This window comes from Callorhinus ursinus, unplaced genomic scaffold (assembly GCF_003265705.2).
Source record: "Callorhinus ursinus isolate GAN/ISIS: 27379988/994484 unplaced genomic scaffold, GSC_fseal_2.0 scaffold4, whole genome shotgun sequence".
NCBI classification, from domain to species: domain Eukaryota; kingdom Metazoa; phylum Chordata; class Mammalia; order Carnivora; family Otariidae; genus Callorhinus; species Callorhinus ursinus.
Genome location: NW_027397066.1, coordinates 44389977 through 44406527, shown reverse-complemented (window position 1 = coordinate 44406527; position 16551 = coordinate 44389977). Strand labels below are relative to the sequence as shown.

General features: G+C 42.5%; 1 protein-coding gene across 2 annotated transcripts in view; it reads right to left on the bottom strand.

Moving 5' to 3' along the window:
* Nucleotides 1-16551, bottom strand: part of CRACD (capping protein inhibiting regulator of actin dynamics) — a 73409-nt gene that overhangs the window by 51424 nt on the left and 5434 nt on the right. For both annotated transcript variants that reach the window (XM_073891721.1, XM_073891722.1), the window contains exons 2-3: nt 14886-14932; nt 887-1058 (exon numbers count right to left, since the gene is read on the bottom strand). In XM_073891721.1, coding sequence (XP_073747822.1) covers nt 887-1058; nt 14886-14932 — 219 coding nt within the window. The remainder of the gene's footprint in view (nt 1-886; nt 1059-14885; nt 14933-16551) is intronic.

Here is a 16551-nt window from a genome sequence, read left to right as displayed (position 1 = left end):
TTCCCAGCACTCAGGTGAGAAAGTACCTCCTGACCCTGCTTTTCTGAGTTCTTGACACTGTCATGGCCAGATTTAGTGCCTGTGCTCTAAGAAGTTAAAGAGAGGGGGAGAGGGAGAAGATGAAGAAGGGAAGGAGGGAGAGAGGGAAAGAGAAAGGGGAGGGGTGAAGAAAAAGGTGGGGGAGAGATGGAGAAACACTGAAAACAGAGCAGGGGCGCCTGGGAGGCTTGGTTTGTGAAGCATCCGGCTCTTGGTTTCGGCTCAGGGGGTGATCCCGGGGTCGTGGGATTGAGTGCCCAGTCGGTTCTACACTCAGCGGGAGCCTGCTTGCGATTCTGTCTCTCCCTCTCCCTCTCCCTCTGCCCCTCCCCCTGCTTGTGCTTGCATGCTCACGCTCTCTCAAATAAATAAATTTTTAAAGAAAAGAAAAAGAAAACAAAGAGCAGAAGTTAAAAGCCCCTTGACAGTTTCCAGAAGTTGCTGGAGATTGCCAGAGGTATGAAGGGTGACCACTCTGTGCCTGAGCAGTGTATGTTCTCGACGTGGATGTACATACTAATCTATGACCACTCTCTCTTTGCCAAGCAACAGGACACGGGAATGCAGTCTCCTGCTATCCAGGTGAACTTGTTGAACCAAACCAGTGGGGTGCTGCCTCTACCACCAGTGAGGGCAGCAAAATGAAGGCACAGATCCCTGTGCTCTCCTGGAAAATGAGGCCAGGCTCACTACCAATTCCCCAAGGTGCCTTCTCCACATAGAATGCACAAAGAAACCCAAGTCTTCCGCCTTCCCAGAGATTCCATGCTCGCCTCCTCTGGGATCCCATTCCCCACTTGGGACTCTGCCAAAGATCTGGGGCGGGGGTAAAAGTATGAATTGTTACCTCAGATTGTCTTCCAAGGTCTCCTCATCTGAAGAGAAGTTCCCATTGCTGACACTCTGTGGAGAGTGATTCTTATTCCCTGCTGACGCCTCCTGGGACCACAAAGTGTCTTTCTTTTTCCTTCTGCCAAACAACTTCTTAAAAGGCTGGAATTTACCTCCTTTCTTCTTGTCTGTGGATTACAAGATAAACTTACACACTGCAGTTTGACAGGGCTGCACCTCTGAGCCTGAGAGCAAATTACAACTGAGCTGCCTCTGGCCAAGGGAGCTGGGGCAAAGGGCGGCCATCAGAGTGAATAAGCGACCAAGCCCTGTGCCAGGAATGTCAGGGCCAGCCCCTGGCTGGGCACAGTCAGGCAGAGACACGCCAAGGGCACAGGAAGTCTCCTGCCACTGGGTTCCCAAGAAGCACCTGGGGTGACACAGAGGGGTTCCGAGCTTCATGGTGGCCGCACAGCACCCCCTGCACATGCCACACAAAGGTGGCGCCTGCTTTCTTTAACAAAGCAGATGGCCGGTGCCCTTCTCCACAGAAGCTGAGAAAACACCTAAGTCAGACAGGTGCTTAAAAAAATTTATATACCTTTACATATGTAACTTTCTATTTGTGTGTGTGTGTGTGTGTGTGTGTGTGTGTGTGTGTGTGTATTCTCCACAGAGAATCACCCTGTTTTAGCCTTTGTTAGATACAGAAAATAACTGCTAACTCTTGGCATAAGCTTTGCCCCCAATTCCCTCCACCGCTATATATTTCTAGTTTATTTCTCCCGTCTCCTTTTAAAATCTACTATGAAGAGCCCCAAAGGAGTTGCTATGAACATTTTTCCATATATTACTTCATCCAGTCAGGACCCAGGCTCAGGGCCAGCATTTCCGACAGATATTTTAGGTAATACCATTCAGTTCTGCTCCTTCAACCCCAAATTCATTCATATCACTCCGTTCCTACCTCAGGAAAGAAAGCATATATCACCCCAAACCAGAAGAAGCATCTTTTCAGATCCTTCCTTTTCTTTAAGAAACCAGTTACCAGTGGTCAATCTTTTTAACTTTTATTTATTTATTTGTTTATTTTTTTAAAGATTTTATTTATTTATTTGAGAGAGAGCGAGAGAGCGAGCGAGGCAGAGCATGAACGGGAAGGAGCAGGAGAAGCGGGCTTCCCATGAACTGGGGGGGGGTCATGATCGAAGGCAGATGCTTAACAGACTGAGCCACCCAGGCGCCCCCCCTTTTTAATTACTTAATCCTTACTATGCACTACTGCTTTAAGAACTGTCCAAATATTAATTCAGTTAATCCTCACAATGACCCTATGAGGTTGATACTATTAACACCCTCGTATTACAGATGAGGAACCTGAGGCATAGAGAGATGAACCAACTTGTCTATGTCATGGGAAATGTATCTTTGAAGCTGGAGTCAAGAGCTCTGAGGAAAAAGAAAAGATGAAAGCTCACAAGGTATATGGAAAAGTACCTGCAAAAGACACACAGGTATGAGTCCCCATCTGAGTATTAGAACCCCTGGACCTCCGCTGGCCAGAGTCTACGGAGAAATATGGGTATAAAAATGAGGTTAAAGATGTGTAAGGTAGTCATCTCATTTCTTCTGGTGATTTCAGTTCTAGCCTTTCTGGGACAGAGTCTGAAGTGCGGAAGAAGTAGTTTAAACCACTTTGCCCCTGAACTGTGATGTAAGATATTAAGAAAGAGAACAGTGATCAATCACAAAAAGACAACAGCCTGGGATCCTTACTATAGATGCAAAGAGGCCTTCAAACTTCAGTGGTCCCTGAAACAACAATGTATTCTATCACACTTAAGAGGAAAGGTCACTTGGTATATCAGATGCCTCCTATCAATAAGGCTTTGTGCTAGGCATGCAGTCCTTAAGCCAGAGTTAAATTCTTTTCACTGTGTTTATTATTTAAAAGACAGTACCATGCAGTCTTGATGATCACAGCTTTGTAATATAGCTTGAAGTCAGACATTGTGATTTGGTTTTCTTTTTCAACACTCCTCTGGTTATTTGGGGTCTTTTCTGGTTCCATACAAATTTTAGGATTATTTGTTTCAGCTCTGTGAAAAATGTCGATGGTATTTTGACAGGGATTGCATTGAATGTATAGATTGCTCTGGGTAGCATAGACATTTTAACTATATTTATTCTTCCAATCCATGACCATGTAATGTTTTTCCATCTTTTTGTATCTTCCTCAATTTCTTTCATAAGTGTTCTGTAGTTTTTAGAGTATAGATCCTTTACCTCTTTGGTTAGGTTTATTCTTGGTATCCTATGGTTTTTGGTGCAATTGTAAATGGGATCAATTCCTTAATTTCTCTTTCTTCAGTCACATTGTTAGTGTATGGAAATGCAACTGATTTCTGTACATTGATTTTGTATCCTGCCACGTTAGCCAAACTGTGGAAGGAACTGAGATGTCCTTAAAAAGAGGGATGGATAAAGATGTTGTTTATAAATACAATGGAATATTTCTCAGCCATCAGAAAGGATGAATACCTACCATTTACATCGACGTGGTTGGAACTGGAGGGTATTATGCTAAGTGAAATAAGTCAATCAGAGAAAGACAATTATATGGTTTCACTCATATGTGGAATATAAGGAATAGTGAAGAGGATCATAGGAGAAAGGAGGGAAAACTGGGAAGTTATCAGAGACGAAGACAAACCATGAGAGACTCTTGACTATGGGAAACAAGCTGAGGGTTGCGGAAAGGGAGGTGGGTGGGGGGATGGGGCAGCTGAGTGATGGGCATTAAGGAGGGTACGTGATGTGATGAGCACTGGGTGTTATATGCAACTGATGAATTACTGAACACTACATCTGAAATTAATGATGTACTATATGCTGGCAAATGGAATTTAAATAAAAAAAGATAGGAAGTGTGTGCAATACAATTTAAATCATAGCACTTAATGGTAAAAACAAAACAAATTGGAGGGTTTGATTTAAGAATGTTTGTATGTTTTCAGTAGTTACTTTAAAAAAAAAAGATTTTATTTATTTGCCAGAGAGAGAGAGAGCCCACAAGCAGGGGGAGCAGCAAAGGGAGAGGGAGAAGTAGGCTCCCCGCCGAGCAGGGGGCCCGATGCGGGGCTCAATCCCAGGACCCTGGGATCATGACCTGAGCCAAAGGCAGATGCTTAACCAACTGAGCTACCCAGGCTCCCCATAATTTATCTTTAATTATAGTTAACTCCCTTCATTCCAGCTCAATTGAACACCACCAAACCCACCTTGACTTCAGAGCAAGTGATGATTTTTTCCCCATCAATAAATTCCGACATAATCTAAAATTCTCTACCTAGCTTAAAAGCTAGATTTGTGGGTCCAGACCAGGGATAATGATGCCATAATTGAAACTTTTAGAATTTTGCTATGGTCTTTTAGAATATTTCTGATTAGAGAATTAGGGATTAGATACTTCTGCAGTGGGAAAAAGGCAATCAATATAAAAGGAAAAAGGAAGAGTTTCACCTCAGAAATAAGTGAAATGTAGGACAAATTAGTGTTTGACCATTTATAATGCTGCCGAATCTAGAAATCAGGTGTCAGTTACATATTTTGAGCTTTGGACAGTCACACAGAAAATATTCATTTATTTCATTAGTGCCAAAGACCAGTTATACAATGTAATGATACCTGTAGCATCTTAGAGAATTTCTTTAATTTAAAATTTTTAATTAACTCATTTTATATAAGGTCAGCTCTTTTAACACTTGCCTGATGTTCTTTGATGGCCTTCAAAGACTACTAATTATATTCATTGTTTATAAATACAATGGAATATTTCTCAGCCATCAGAAAGTGAATATACTATAATTTATTTATGTCTTTTCCTGCTGGTGGATATTTAGATTGTTTTCAGTTTTTTGCTATCATGAACATTGTCTCTTGGAACATTTTTTTTTTTTTAAAGATTTTATTTAGGGGCGCCTGGGTGGCTCAGTTGTTAAGCGTCTGCCTTCGGCTCAGGTCCTGGGATTAAGCCCGGCATCGGGCTCCCTGCTCTGCGGGAAGCCTGCTTTTCCCTCTCCCACTCCCCCTGCTTGTGTTCCTGCTCTCACTATCTGTCAAATAAATAAATAAATAAAATCTTTAAAAAAAAAAAAAAGGCAAGTAGCTAAATTTTATGAAACATTTGCAATTCTATGGCACAACAACCATTATGAAAACCTGAGCATGGGTCTACAAAAACCCATTAAATAAACTATTTTATAATCAGTTTATGATTTGGGGGCTGCCTTGTCTCCATGGAATCAACTGGATTAAGTGCATGATAACTCACTAGCAGCTATCTTCTTCAGAGGTAACACCGACCCTTACTGTGGATATTTTTATACAGATGGGGTCTAAAAGATCAAAGCAGTTTTAACAATGTAGTAAAACAGAGCACTTCTGCAATGGTAATATGAAATATTCCAAGATACAACTGCCATACATTAGAAGTATGTGTAGTTTAGCAAAGTAATCTCCAACATTAGCATATTTAAGATGGTGTTCTAGAATTTTATAACACCAATCTACTTTCGTTGGGTGGTTGGGACAGTAGGGGGAAAAGGGGAGGGAGAAGGAAGAAAGGTTATTCCTACTAAATTTGTTTTTACCGGCTGCAGCTCTAGTTAGGGGTTAAGTGTGTGGGCCCCAGAGACAGAGTACTTGGCCCAAATCCTGATCCAACTTTTAAAAGCCATGAAACATCTGCTTACCAGCCTCTCTGGAAATTTACCATCTTAAGTGGTAAGACTGAATTTATAGTAGAAAAGGCAGTGGGTGCTATATTGTCTTAATATTTCAGCAATTTTCTGTTGTAATTTTTCACATGAAAGAATCTATATATGCATATAGACTGCTTCAGGGATCACAGTAATTTTCATTCTTTAAGTACTGAATTAATTTATTTTCATCGTCCAATAATTACTTTAGGGAATTTTTTTTCATTTAAAAGGGTGCACATTATCCATTATGTCATGGATATAATTACATGCCATTTGATGGCTGCATCATCATAATTGCTAGTTTATGTAGAAGATCCTAAAAATTAAAAATCACTGCGTAAGTCAAGTAAATCTGATTCATTTTCCATTTGTCGTAAAGACGCAATTCTTAACATTTTCATTTCTAAACCTAAAATAATAAAAGTGTACAATTTATCTGCACTGGATTTATATGGTATGCTTCCAAATGAGAAACAGAATTTCCCTATGGTAGTTCATTTTAAGCATCACAAATGTCTTGGTCTGGGGTTTCTCAGAATGTGCTCTATGGTTGGTGCCAGGTTCTTATTCAAAGGCCAGTACATTTGAGAATCCAGGTAAAATAAGGTTAAATATGTTTCTTTACTATGAGACCTTTGAGAGTCTTTAATATGCTGACATCATTATCACTTTCCAAAAGAGCAGAGAATATGCGGTGCTTCCCAGAGTTGACTTTCTGATATCTGTCATAACTAGTCCCCCTCTGAACAGACCGTGGGAATCACTTGTCTTATTTCTTTCAAAAAGCTTTTTTTAATTTAATTTTATTTTTAAGTCACCCCCACACCCAACATGGGGCTCAAACTTACAACCTGAGATCCAGAGTCGCATGCTGTACTGACTAAGCCAGCCAGGCACCCCTCTTTCAGAAATCTTTTATTTTCTTTAGGTACCATATATTTCGTATACACATCTCCCCTACAATCCAGAGTACACTGTTCAGTAAACTCTAATGAGATGACTGAAACATTTTGGTTAAATAAACCTAATGTTTACATCAAGTTCTGATTTCAAGCATGCATGTAAATAGCATATATTAGGACACAGTACACCGCAACTGTCTGAATCCTGTAATTTAATTTAAAGGTAGGGGCGCCTGGGTGGCTCAGTCATTAAGCGTCTGCCTCCGGCTCAGGTCATGATCCCGGGGTCCTGGGATCGAGCCCCGCATCAGGCTCCCTGCTCCATGGGAAGCCTAATTCTCCCTCTCCCACTCCCGCTGCTTGTGTTCCCTCTCTCACTGTCTCTCTCTGTCAAATAAATAAATAAAATCTTTTAAAAAAAAAAAGGTAATTTCACTACATTTTCCTTAGCTCTGGAACATCAGAGTACTTTTGAGAAGAAACTGTTCAGTTAAAAAAGATTACTGGAGGGGGACCTGGGTGGCTCAGTCAGTTTAGCATCCGACTCTTGATTTCGGCTCAGGTCATGATCTAAGGGTTATGAGACTGAGCCCCACATTGGGTTCCCACGCTGGGCATGGAGACAGCTTAAGATTCTCTGTCTCTCCCTCTCTTAGGAAAAAAAAAAAAAAAGATTCCTAGAAGCACAGTAATCCACAAGCACTCGGTGGCTATCACATTTTTACCACATCCAGTAATCCCAGTACATTTGGCAACGTGTCAGGTAGGCCGCACTCTCTGGTGCCATGTCATAAAAAGACTAAGGACTGAGATCCCACTTCCAGAGAGGAGGGAAGGGGTATCATGGTGGCTGTCAAGTTACATGAGGAAGGAAGGAAGTGCTGTCTCCTTTCCTGGGGAAGCACAGAGGGTGGCAGATATTTGCTGTTGTGTTGATTCAGAAAATGAAGAGACAGGATCAATAATACTCTTTTAGAAGGGGGCAGGGGTCCCTGGAACAAATGGTGAGAGGCCCAGGGGTGGTGGTGACTGGCATTCACAAGTCAGGGGCACAAGCAGAGAGTGTGGTGACCAGCCCATATCAGGGAATGCCAGGTCCTGCACACGCACGTGGACGGGCTATGGTATATGTTCTAGACCTCTGAGGCAGGCCTAAAGATTTGCTGTTTCCTCAGACAGAAACGTCATCTTCTTCCTTCTCAACCTGATGAACTTCTATTCATCCTTCAAGACCTATGTCCTTGAAGTTTTCCCAAGTCACCAACCCAGGCAATAACTGACCACACCCACCTCTGGCTTCCGTGTGCTTTGCTCACACTTCTGTGCCACACCATGGGTTATGAACTGAACTGCTGAACTGTGTCCCCTCAAAACTCGTATGTTAAAGTCCTAACCCCCAAGTACCTCAGAATAGGACTGTATTTGGAGACAGAGTCTTTAAAGAGGTAATTCAAGTAAAATGAGCTCATCAGGTAGGCTGTATTCCAATGTGACTGGTGTCCTTGTAAAAAGAGACTGGGACAGACACACATAAGGGAGGACCCTGTGAGGGCACAAGGACAAGATGGCCATTTACAAGCCAAGGAAAGAAGCCTCAGCCAGCAACAGTGAAACCTTGATCTTAGACTGCTAGCCTCCATAATCATGAGCCAACAAAGTGTGTAGTTTAAGTTCCCCATTCTGTAGTACTTTGTTAGGCAGCCTTAGCCAACTAATAGACCACATTATAGTGGTGTGATACTAAAGCAGTCACTTTGGATCTTCTGTGAACTCTGTACTTTCACACCTTCACTCGTGTACTTCTACCTGGAATATCTTCCTGCCTTTGCCCAGAGAACTCCTAGCTGTTCCCCCAAACACATTCCAGGTGACATGTTCCCTGGACAGCTGTCCTTAAACACTCTGGCTCAAAAGAATGACTCCCTCCTGGGTTCTCCGTTTGTGCGTGCACAGACATCTACTACAGTACCACAGAGCACGGTACAGCTCCCAGACTGCAAGGCCCCTGGGGACAGGTACTGCACCTTGTTTGTTCTACATCCACAGCACACGCCATGCCGCCTGCACTCATTAATATGCTTCTACTCTTCCCTCTCCCCTTACGGGTAGATGTGTTTTGGAAATCAGAATTTTTCAGATTGTATAAAGGTGTATTTAGATCCCAGTGGGGTCTGTGACAGCACTTTACCATCAAATGCAGGATTCCTGGAAAACATCTATATTCACCTTAAGTTTTGCTAATAAATAAACCTGTGCCAAACTTCCAAAGAATTTTTGAGATTTTTGAAAATAGATAAAAGATGGTGATCTCTTTATGTAGTACAGTCGGTCCTGTAATCACACTTGTTTTGACAATGCAAATGTGTTCCAGTGTGACTGATCTATGGTATCTCATCCATGAGAAACACTAGGTGAATGCAGACTAGTGCACCCAGTTGAAGTGAGGTATGTAGCAAAATGCACACACGCACACACCTCAAATATCTACCAGTTACCCCAGACTGCCGCGTGTGTTACACATGTATTGCAGCTGTCTGTCCAATTTCGGATAGCCTGCCTTCCTCTACCTCGCAAGAGCTCACAAGCCACACACCTTCCAACGCACCAGTCCACAAGCAAACTGCAGGGCTTTTTCAAGGCTTTGCCATAGTTACTGTAGTACTTATGTATTTCATTACCATTTAATATGTGGAAAACTGCTACTATTTTTATTAGGTTCTTATTCTTTTAAAATATGTCACTGATAATTTTTTGTGTCGTGTTAATATCCCATTTTTCCCATTAGACTTGGTTTTCGTTTTATGATTTTGCACAGCATGTTGATTTGGGGCAATGTAGAGGTCACATTATAGCAGCACGGACTGTAAATACCTAAGCAAAACCTACTGAATTATGGGTGTACTTAACCCATATCTAGGCAAAGATGTATCAGTTAAAATGACAATGACTTGGCAGGTTTCTTGGGCCCACTATTTTTCAAAACCACATCAATTTTTCAGTTTTCTGTTTTTACCATTGATTTCTCTCAGAACCCCCTTTGACATGTCTTAAAACAATTCACAAGCAACACCAAATAATATTTAGAAATAGTAACAGAGGCAGACATGATTGCTAATGTGAAGTCTCAGTGTCTGGCCACATTTCTCCCACATGCTAGAAAATGTGTGGGTGCTGGTTGTTTTCACTGCCAAATTGTGCCACTTGAGTTTCAGAGAGTGCTGTGAATAAAAAATCAGGCTGACTTTGAGTGGGAAATATTGGCAGGGGGAGCTGCCTGCTACCTTACCCTGCAAATTTAGTGCAGTAGAACAAAAGCTTTAGGGACATCGGAGGCTGTATTGATGAGGGTTTAATCAGAGAAACAGAACCAGTAGGAGATAGAGGTAGAAATGTGTGTATGTGTGTGTGTAAGATATACTAAAGGATTTACTGCAAGGAATTGGCTTACACCAGGTGGTGGCTGGCTAAGCAAGTCTGAAATGCACAGGGCAAGTCCTCAGGAAGGTTAGGCAAGAATTCATGAGCACCGACTGAAGCTGCCATTCACAGATGGAATTTCTGCTCTCAGGGAAGCTTCAGTCCTCTTTTTTTTTTTTTTTTTAAAGATTTTATTTATTTATTTGACAGAGAGAGAGACAGCGAGAGAGGGAACACAAGCAGGGGGAGCAGGAGAGGGAGAAGCAGGCTTCCCGCCGAGCAGGGGACCTGATGTGGGGCTCGATCCCAGGACCCTGAGATCATGACCTGAGCCGAAGGCAGACGCTTAACGACTGAGCCACCCAGGCACCCTTCAGTCCTCTTTTTAAGGGGACTTTCTCTCTATCTTTCTATCTATTGAGAGGGAGAAAGAGAATCCCAAGCAGGCTCCACGCCCAGTGCAGAGCCCAATGTGGGGCTCAATTTCATGACCATGAGATCATGACCTGAGCTGAAATCAAGAGTCGGACGCTTAACCAACTGAGCCACCCAGGTGCTCCAAGGCCTTTCAATTTATTGATTCAGGCCTACTCAGATTATCTTTAATAATCTCCCCTATTTAAAGTCAATGAATTATGGACTTTCATTACATCTACAAAACACCTTCACAGCAACAGTTCAATTAAACAGTATTTGTGTTTGATTAAATAACTGGGGACTATGGCCTAGCCAAGCTGACACATCAAAATGATCATCATGCTCCAGGGCACTGGGTGGCTCAGTTGGTTAAGTGTCTGACTCTTGATTTCAGCTCAGGTCGTGATCTCAGGGTCGTGAGATGGACCCCACAGAGCGCTGAGTCTGCTTGAGATTTTCTCTTCCTCTCCCCCTGCCCCCCTCTGTTTGCACACGCACTCTCTAAACAAACAAATAAAATCTTTAAAAAAAATTATCATCACACTCCATCCTATGTCAACCTGGCCCCTTATACACATCTCTTTTAATCATATTTAATCTCCAAATAAAGTCAATATAACAAAGTCACACTTCCACTGTGATACAAATATCCCACATACATTTGAAAACACACTAACCTGCTCCCCAGAAGAGGATGCAAAGTCCTTGAGTAATATTCACACTTCTCCTATAACTTATATACTGAGGTATAATGCTATTATTAATATATCTGACATTAAAGGACAAGGAGAGAAGAGGGAAGAAAAGAAAAATATTTGGTTAATATATATACAACCATATTCATAACAAAATAAGGAAGAAAGGCCCTTATGAGTCCTTGTTTTAACAACCGGTCATGTGATCATAGCTCTCCTTATATGTATATGTATATGTATATTTACATGAATACGTGTATGTGGTCTTCTTATGTAACCTTTGTAGCCATCTTGTGCCACTACCTATTCCACATTCCTTTTATCCTTGGCAAGGAACTCAACTGGCTATGGTTCTTTGCCTGGTAAGGTGACACAAACCTACATTCCTACAAAGCTGGGCCATTAGCCGTCCTCAACTGGGCTGCTGTAGTTTTCTATTACTCCATAGGACCCAGGAGTACTAGGGGATGCCATAAAAGATCTCCTATATTCAAGACATACTCTTCCTTACCTCTGTGGTATGGCAGCAGCCCAATTGTCCCTGGGTAGTCAGGATTAATCACTTTGGCCAGTACAGTTACCCCCTTCTTCACCTGTTCATGGAGAGGCATGAGTAGCCCCAGACGCTGGGTGACAGTCTCAACTACCAGTTCAATGGAATCACTGTTGGGTTCCCTTGTGGAAGCACTCTTCCCACTGGAACTAAGAACTCTAGAGAAGCAGAACCTAAAGTCAAGGGGATGACAAATGAAAATTTCCCTAGGGGGTTACTAGGAGTTATAGTGGACCATTTCTATTTCTAGCCCTTTATTCCTAGACCCATGGAGTCTGGCTGTGAGAGAAACAGTCCCAGCCCTAGTACTGCCACCTAGCTGGCACTGTAACTGAGTCTTCTAAAGGCCATCCCACCATCCATCCTATCAAGCCAGCCGCTTCAGAATGATGGGAACATGGTGAGACAAGTGAACTCCATGAGCATAGGCCTATCAAGTCCCTTGATCAGAAGTGATGTCTGTGTCAAATACCATTACAGCAGATAAGTCCACAGACGATAGTTTTGGCAGATGCACTATGTGCAAAAAAGGCAAATCTGTGTCCAGAGTCAAGTGTCTGTTCTAGGAAGAACAAAGTGCTGCTCCTTCCATGATGGAAGTGGTCCAATGTAATGGATTTGTACCAGGTAGGTAGCTATTCATCTCGTCATGGTGCCATATTGGGGACTCAGTGTAGGTCTCTGTTGGCCTTGGCTGGTGGAAGTCAGTGTTGCTGAGCTCATGCATAACTTCCACTATCGTATTCACAGGCCCACTGACAAGTAGATGGGGAAAGAGGCTGATAAATATCCACAAAATGTGTCATCCTATGCACTTGATTATTAAAATCCTCCTGAGGTCATCCTTTAGTTAGCATTTACATGGGACGTGAATATCCTGCAATCCTTTGCCCATTCAGAGAGGTCTACCCACCTACCTCTTCCAGAGACCTCTTTGTCACCAATTTTCCAATCACAATCCTTCTAAGTCTCTGACCATCTAAACCACTGGCTACTTACCACCTACGAACTGTTATAGACTTGTACCTCTGGCCATTTTTCCTTATAAGCAAAACAAACAATCAGATGTACTGATTGAAATTCTGTCCACTGGGAGGACTCCCCTTCACCACTGTTCTTTTGGGCTGTCCTAGAAAGGGGCTTCAGCATGACAGCTTTTGAGTGGTGCCTCAATATCATGCAAAACTATCCATAAACCAGGCCTAAGTTTTCTCTTCCTCAGTTAACTAGTCATAGGGATCGCCCCATGAGGCCATAGGTACAGGATGGGAGAGAGAAGGTGGTGTAGCAGGAATGGGGACCATGGGCAATTAGGCCACTTCTTCATATAACTTTTGTGCCTTCTGGGCCTGCTTGAACCTGATCGTGCATACACTACCTTCCTTTTGATAATGGAATACTGTGCACACCCAGTTTTATGGCTTGGTGGCTTAGACAACACCCAGTTCATGATGGGCAGCTCAGGTCACATGGCAACTTGGTGGTGCATGGTGAAGTGTTCAGTGTCTACTAAGCCAAAAGCTGCCTAGCCTTAGCAAGCCAAAAGCTGTTTCTCAAAAGCTTGATACATAGTTATCTGCAGAGGATAGCAGGGTTTTGTCCCCAAATCCTTAGTGTTTCCTGTGAGTCCTACAGAGCCTGCCAAAGGCTCCAAACAGTATCCCTCTCTTTCAGTGACACTCAAGCACCCCCAGATCTGCTGGACCAAATGGACCAAATGGCAGAGCAGTTTACATGGCAGCGCAGACCTGTTCCAGAACCTTCTCTTGTTCTGGGCATTACTCAAAATTAGCAGATTTTTGGTCGCTCAGTAAATGGGCACATGCAAAAGAGGAATACGCTGCCTCCAAAATCTAAAGAGACCTACTAGGTGTTGTGCCTCTTTCTGGTGGTAGGACGGGCCAGATGCAACAACTTATCTTTCACCTGAGGGGAGAGATCACAACACGCTCCAGGTCACTAGACCTCTAAGAATTTTGCTAACGTGAAAGGTCCCCGAATTTCAGTGGGATTTATTTCCCATTCTCTGGCATGGAAGTGTCTTACCACTATGTCTAGAGTAACTGCTACCTCCTGCTCATCAGGTCCCATCACCATGCTTACAAGTCTTTAGCCTATGTGATATTATTACATGTCAGTGATTTCTTTGAAAAACAAGCTGATTTTTAAAAGATGCAGTATCTTGGTTTGGTACTCTTGTACTAGTAAAAATTTCAAAGTCTGTGTGTCTTTACATCAATAGCTTCATTAAATTGAGAGCTGGGTGGCACTGATAAACCAGAAATAAGGCCTGAAGAATGTAATGTTTGTTGAGGACTATTGAGTAGAGAACATTTAAGAACGTGGGTGGTTATGACTGGTTTAACCGTGAATGAGTTCAGTGGTTAGACAGCTGGAAATCGTGATAAAAATTATAGTAGTTATTGATAATACAGAGACTCTAGAAAGGTTAGTAGAATAATTATTTAGTTACAGATTATAGAATGATTTGATTCACTAATAATTTTTTTTTAACCTACTGGCAGGTACAATCTTAATTCCTGTTGGATAGAAGGTGAGTTTGGGGTCAAATTCTCAAACCATGCCTGAATATGTAAAAGTTCTTAGAAATAAAGGATAGAAGTCACTAGTTCTACTATATGAGCAACAGTTCTTATTAAACTTAGCCGAAATTCAGGGGCGCCTGGGTGGCTCAGTCAGTTAAGCGGCTGCCTTCGGCTCAGGTCATGATCCTGGAGTACCAGGATCGAGCCCCACACTGGGCTCTCTGCTCAGCGGGGAGTCTGCTTCTCCTTCTGACCCTCCCCTGTCTCGTGCGCTCTCTCTCTCTCTCTCACTTTTTCTCAAATAAATAAATAAAATCTTTAAACTTAGCAGAGGGGTGCCTGGGTGGCTCAGTCGGTTAAGCATCTGCCTTTGGCTCAGGTCATGATCCCAGGGTTCTGGGATCAAGCCCCACATCGGGCTCTCTGCTCAAGCGGGAAGCCTGTTTCTCCCTCTCCCACTCCCCCTGCTTGTGTTCCCTCTCTCGCTGTGTCTCTCTCTGTCAAAGAAATAAAATCTAAAAACAAAACAAAACAAAATTTAGCCAAAATTCCTGATGGTACCAGCTGCAAGTGGACCAAGGTCAAAGTGACACTAATGTGTCACAGACCCATCAGGCAAAGTGCTTGTTGCTTGCATAGACAACCTATGAAAAACAGACCCCAGGGGTAGCAGAATGAAACCATGAGTGTTCAGATGGTCTAATAAAGGAATAAGAACTCACCTGATCCTCTGTGCCTATCTATGGGTAGAGCTGCCTTGTTATCATTTCTGAGAACAGAAAAAAAAATACTGTTTTAAAAGATTTAAAAAAAAATTCTAGTCTGTCTCAGTGTTCCAGATTATGTCCGACAGTCCTGTCAGGCTGTTCTTCCTTGATCTGTACTGATACTAAGTTTATTTCTTTTGCTACTTATTCGTTCTCATTGGAGAGCACTAGGCAGGGACAACACAGTTCTTTGAGAATCACTGTCCTCCCCCTGGATTTCTCATTCCCAGACTAACTCTTGGACAACAGCTTGGACAGGTAACAGATTCATTCTGGAACGGTTCTATTCTAGGGAGAAGTAAAAAAAAAAAATACACACACACACACACACACACACACACAACCACTACCAGTTTTGTAGAACCCTTCCATTAATTCATGCACCAGACACTGGTGGAATAAATGGCAATCCAATTCTGAGATTCCAAGGGTCCATGATTTAAAGTTTCACCTGTTTCTTGGATGTGATGTCTTTGACTAGTAACCACTGGGTCTGTGTGATGTGGGAGTAGGGGAGAAAACCAAAGCTGCCCTTTGTCCTTTCATGGTTGGGAATCACTTTTGTGAGGTAATTTCCATTCTGTGGTGATAGATGTCTTAGAAAGGCAAATGTCTGCCATGAAACCCAATGTCTGAAATGAGTCACTTCAAGGAGTCACAGGAGCTCCATAACTAACATCAGGAAACCTTGCAAAGGTCACTCCTAAACCACAAACATTGTGGCTCGAAATTTGTTACCATAAATGCGACCCCTCTGTGCAAATATTGCTGCTTGTTTGTCCATTTTAGCATCACCAAGTCCAACAGTGGCTAAAACTATGACATTTTTGTTTACTGTTTCTTACCAGAGGATAAATGCTCTTCGCTTCCAGAGGTTGTGTGAATATGGGGAAACAAGCCTCAGATTCTTGAAGATCTGGGCTTATTTAGTCACCTTTGCCATTTACTAGCTTCTGGGGACCTCAGCTATAAAATGAGGTGACTAAACCATATACTATCTAAGGTCTCCCCTGCCCACCACCACCATTCTAAAATTCTATGAACTATTTCCTTAAAAAGCAAGGCAAGTTTGGAATATATTCTAGCTCATAAAATTTGTAACTCTTTTCTTTTCTTTCTTTTTTTTTTTATATCTTATTTATTTGACAGAGAGAGACACAGTGAGAGAAGGAACACAAGCAGGGGGAGTGGGAGAGGGAGAAGCAGGCTTCCCACTGAGCAGGGAGCCCGATGCGGGTCTTGATCCCAGGACCCTGGGATCATGACCTGAGCCAAAGGCAGACGCTTAACGACTGAGCCACCCAGGCGCGCCCCTGTAACTCTTTTCATAAATTATCTATTATGTTTTTTCTACTCCTTGTTTGTCTCTAAATGATACTAGTTTTGTTGCCACCATGTTTATTTAGCAATATTAAGGACATCTGGGGCTTGGGAGCAGCAATAACATAGTCTGCAAGTTGGTAAAAGAGGACCAAATCATTCCTTCTCTTTGTGTCAGGATCCAGGTCCCTATTGCTAGGACTGACAATGCTAATGGAGAAGGAATCTAGAATTTGAATTCCCAACCTCCATCACCCCATTGCCATCCTGAGGTAGACTCAGTAAGTTTTCTAAGAAAAGT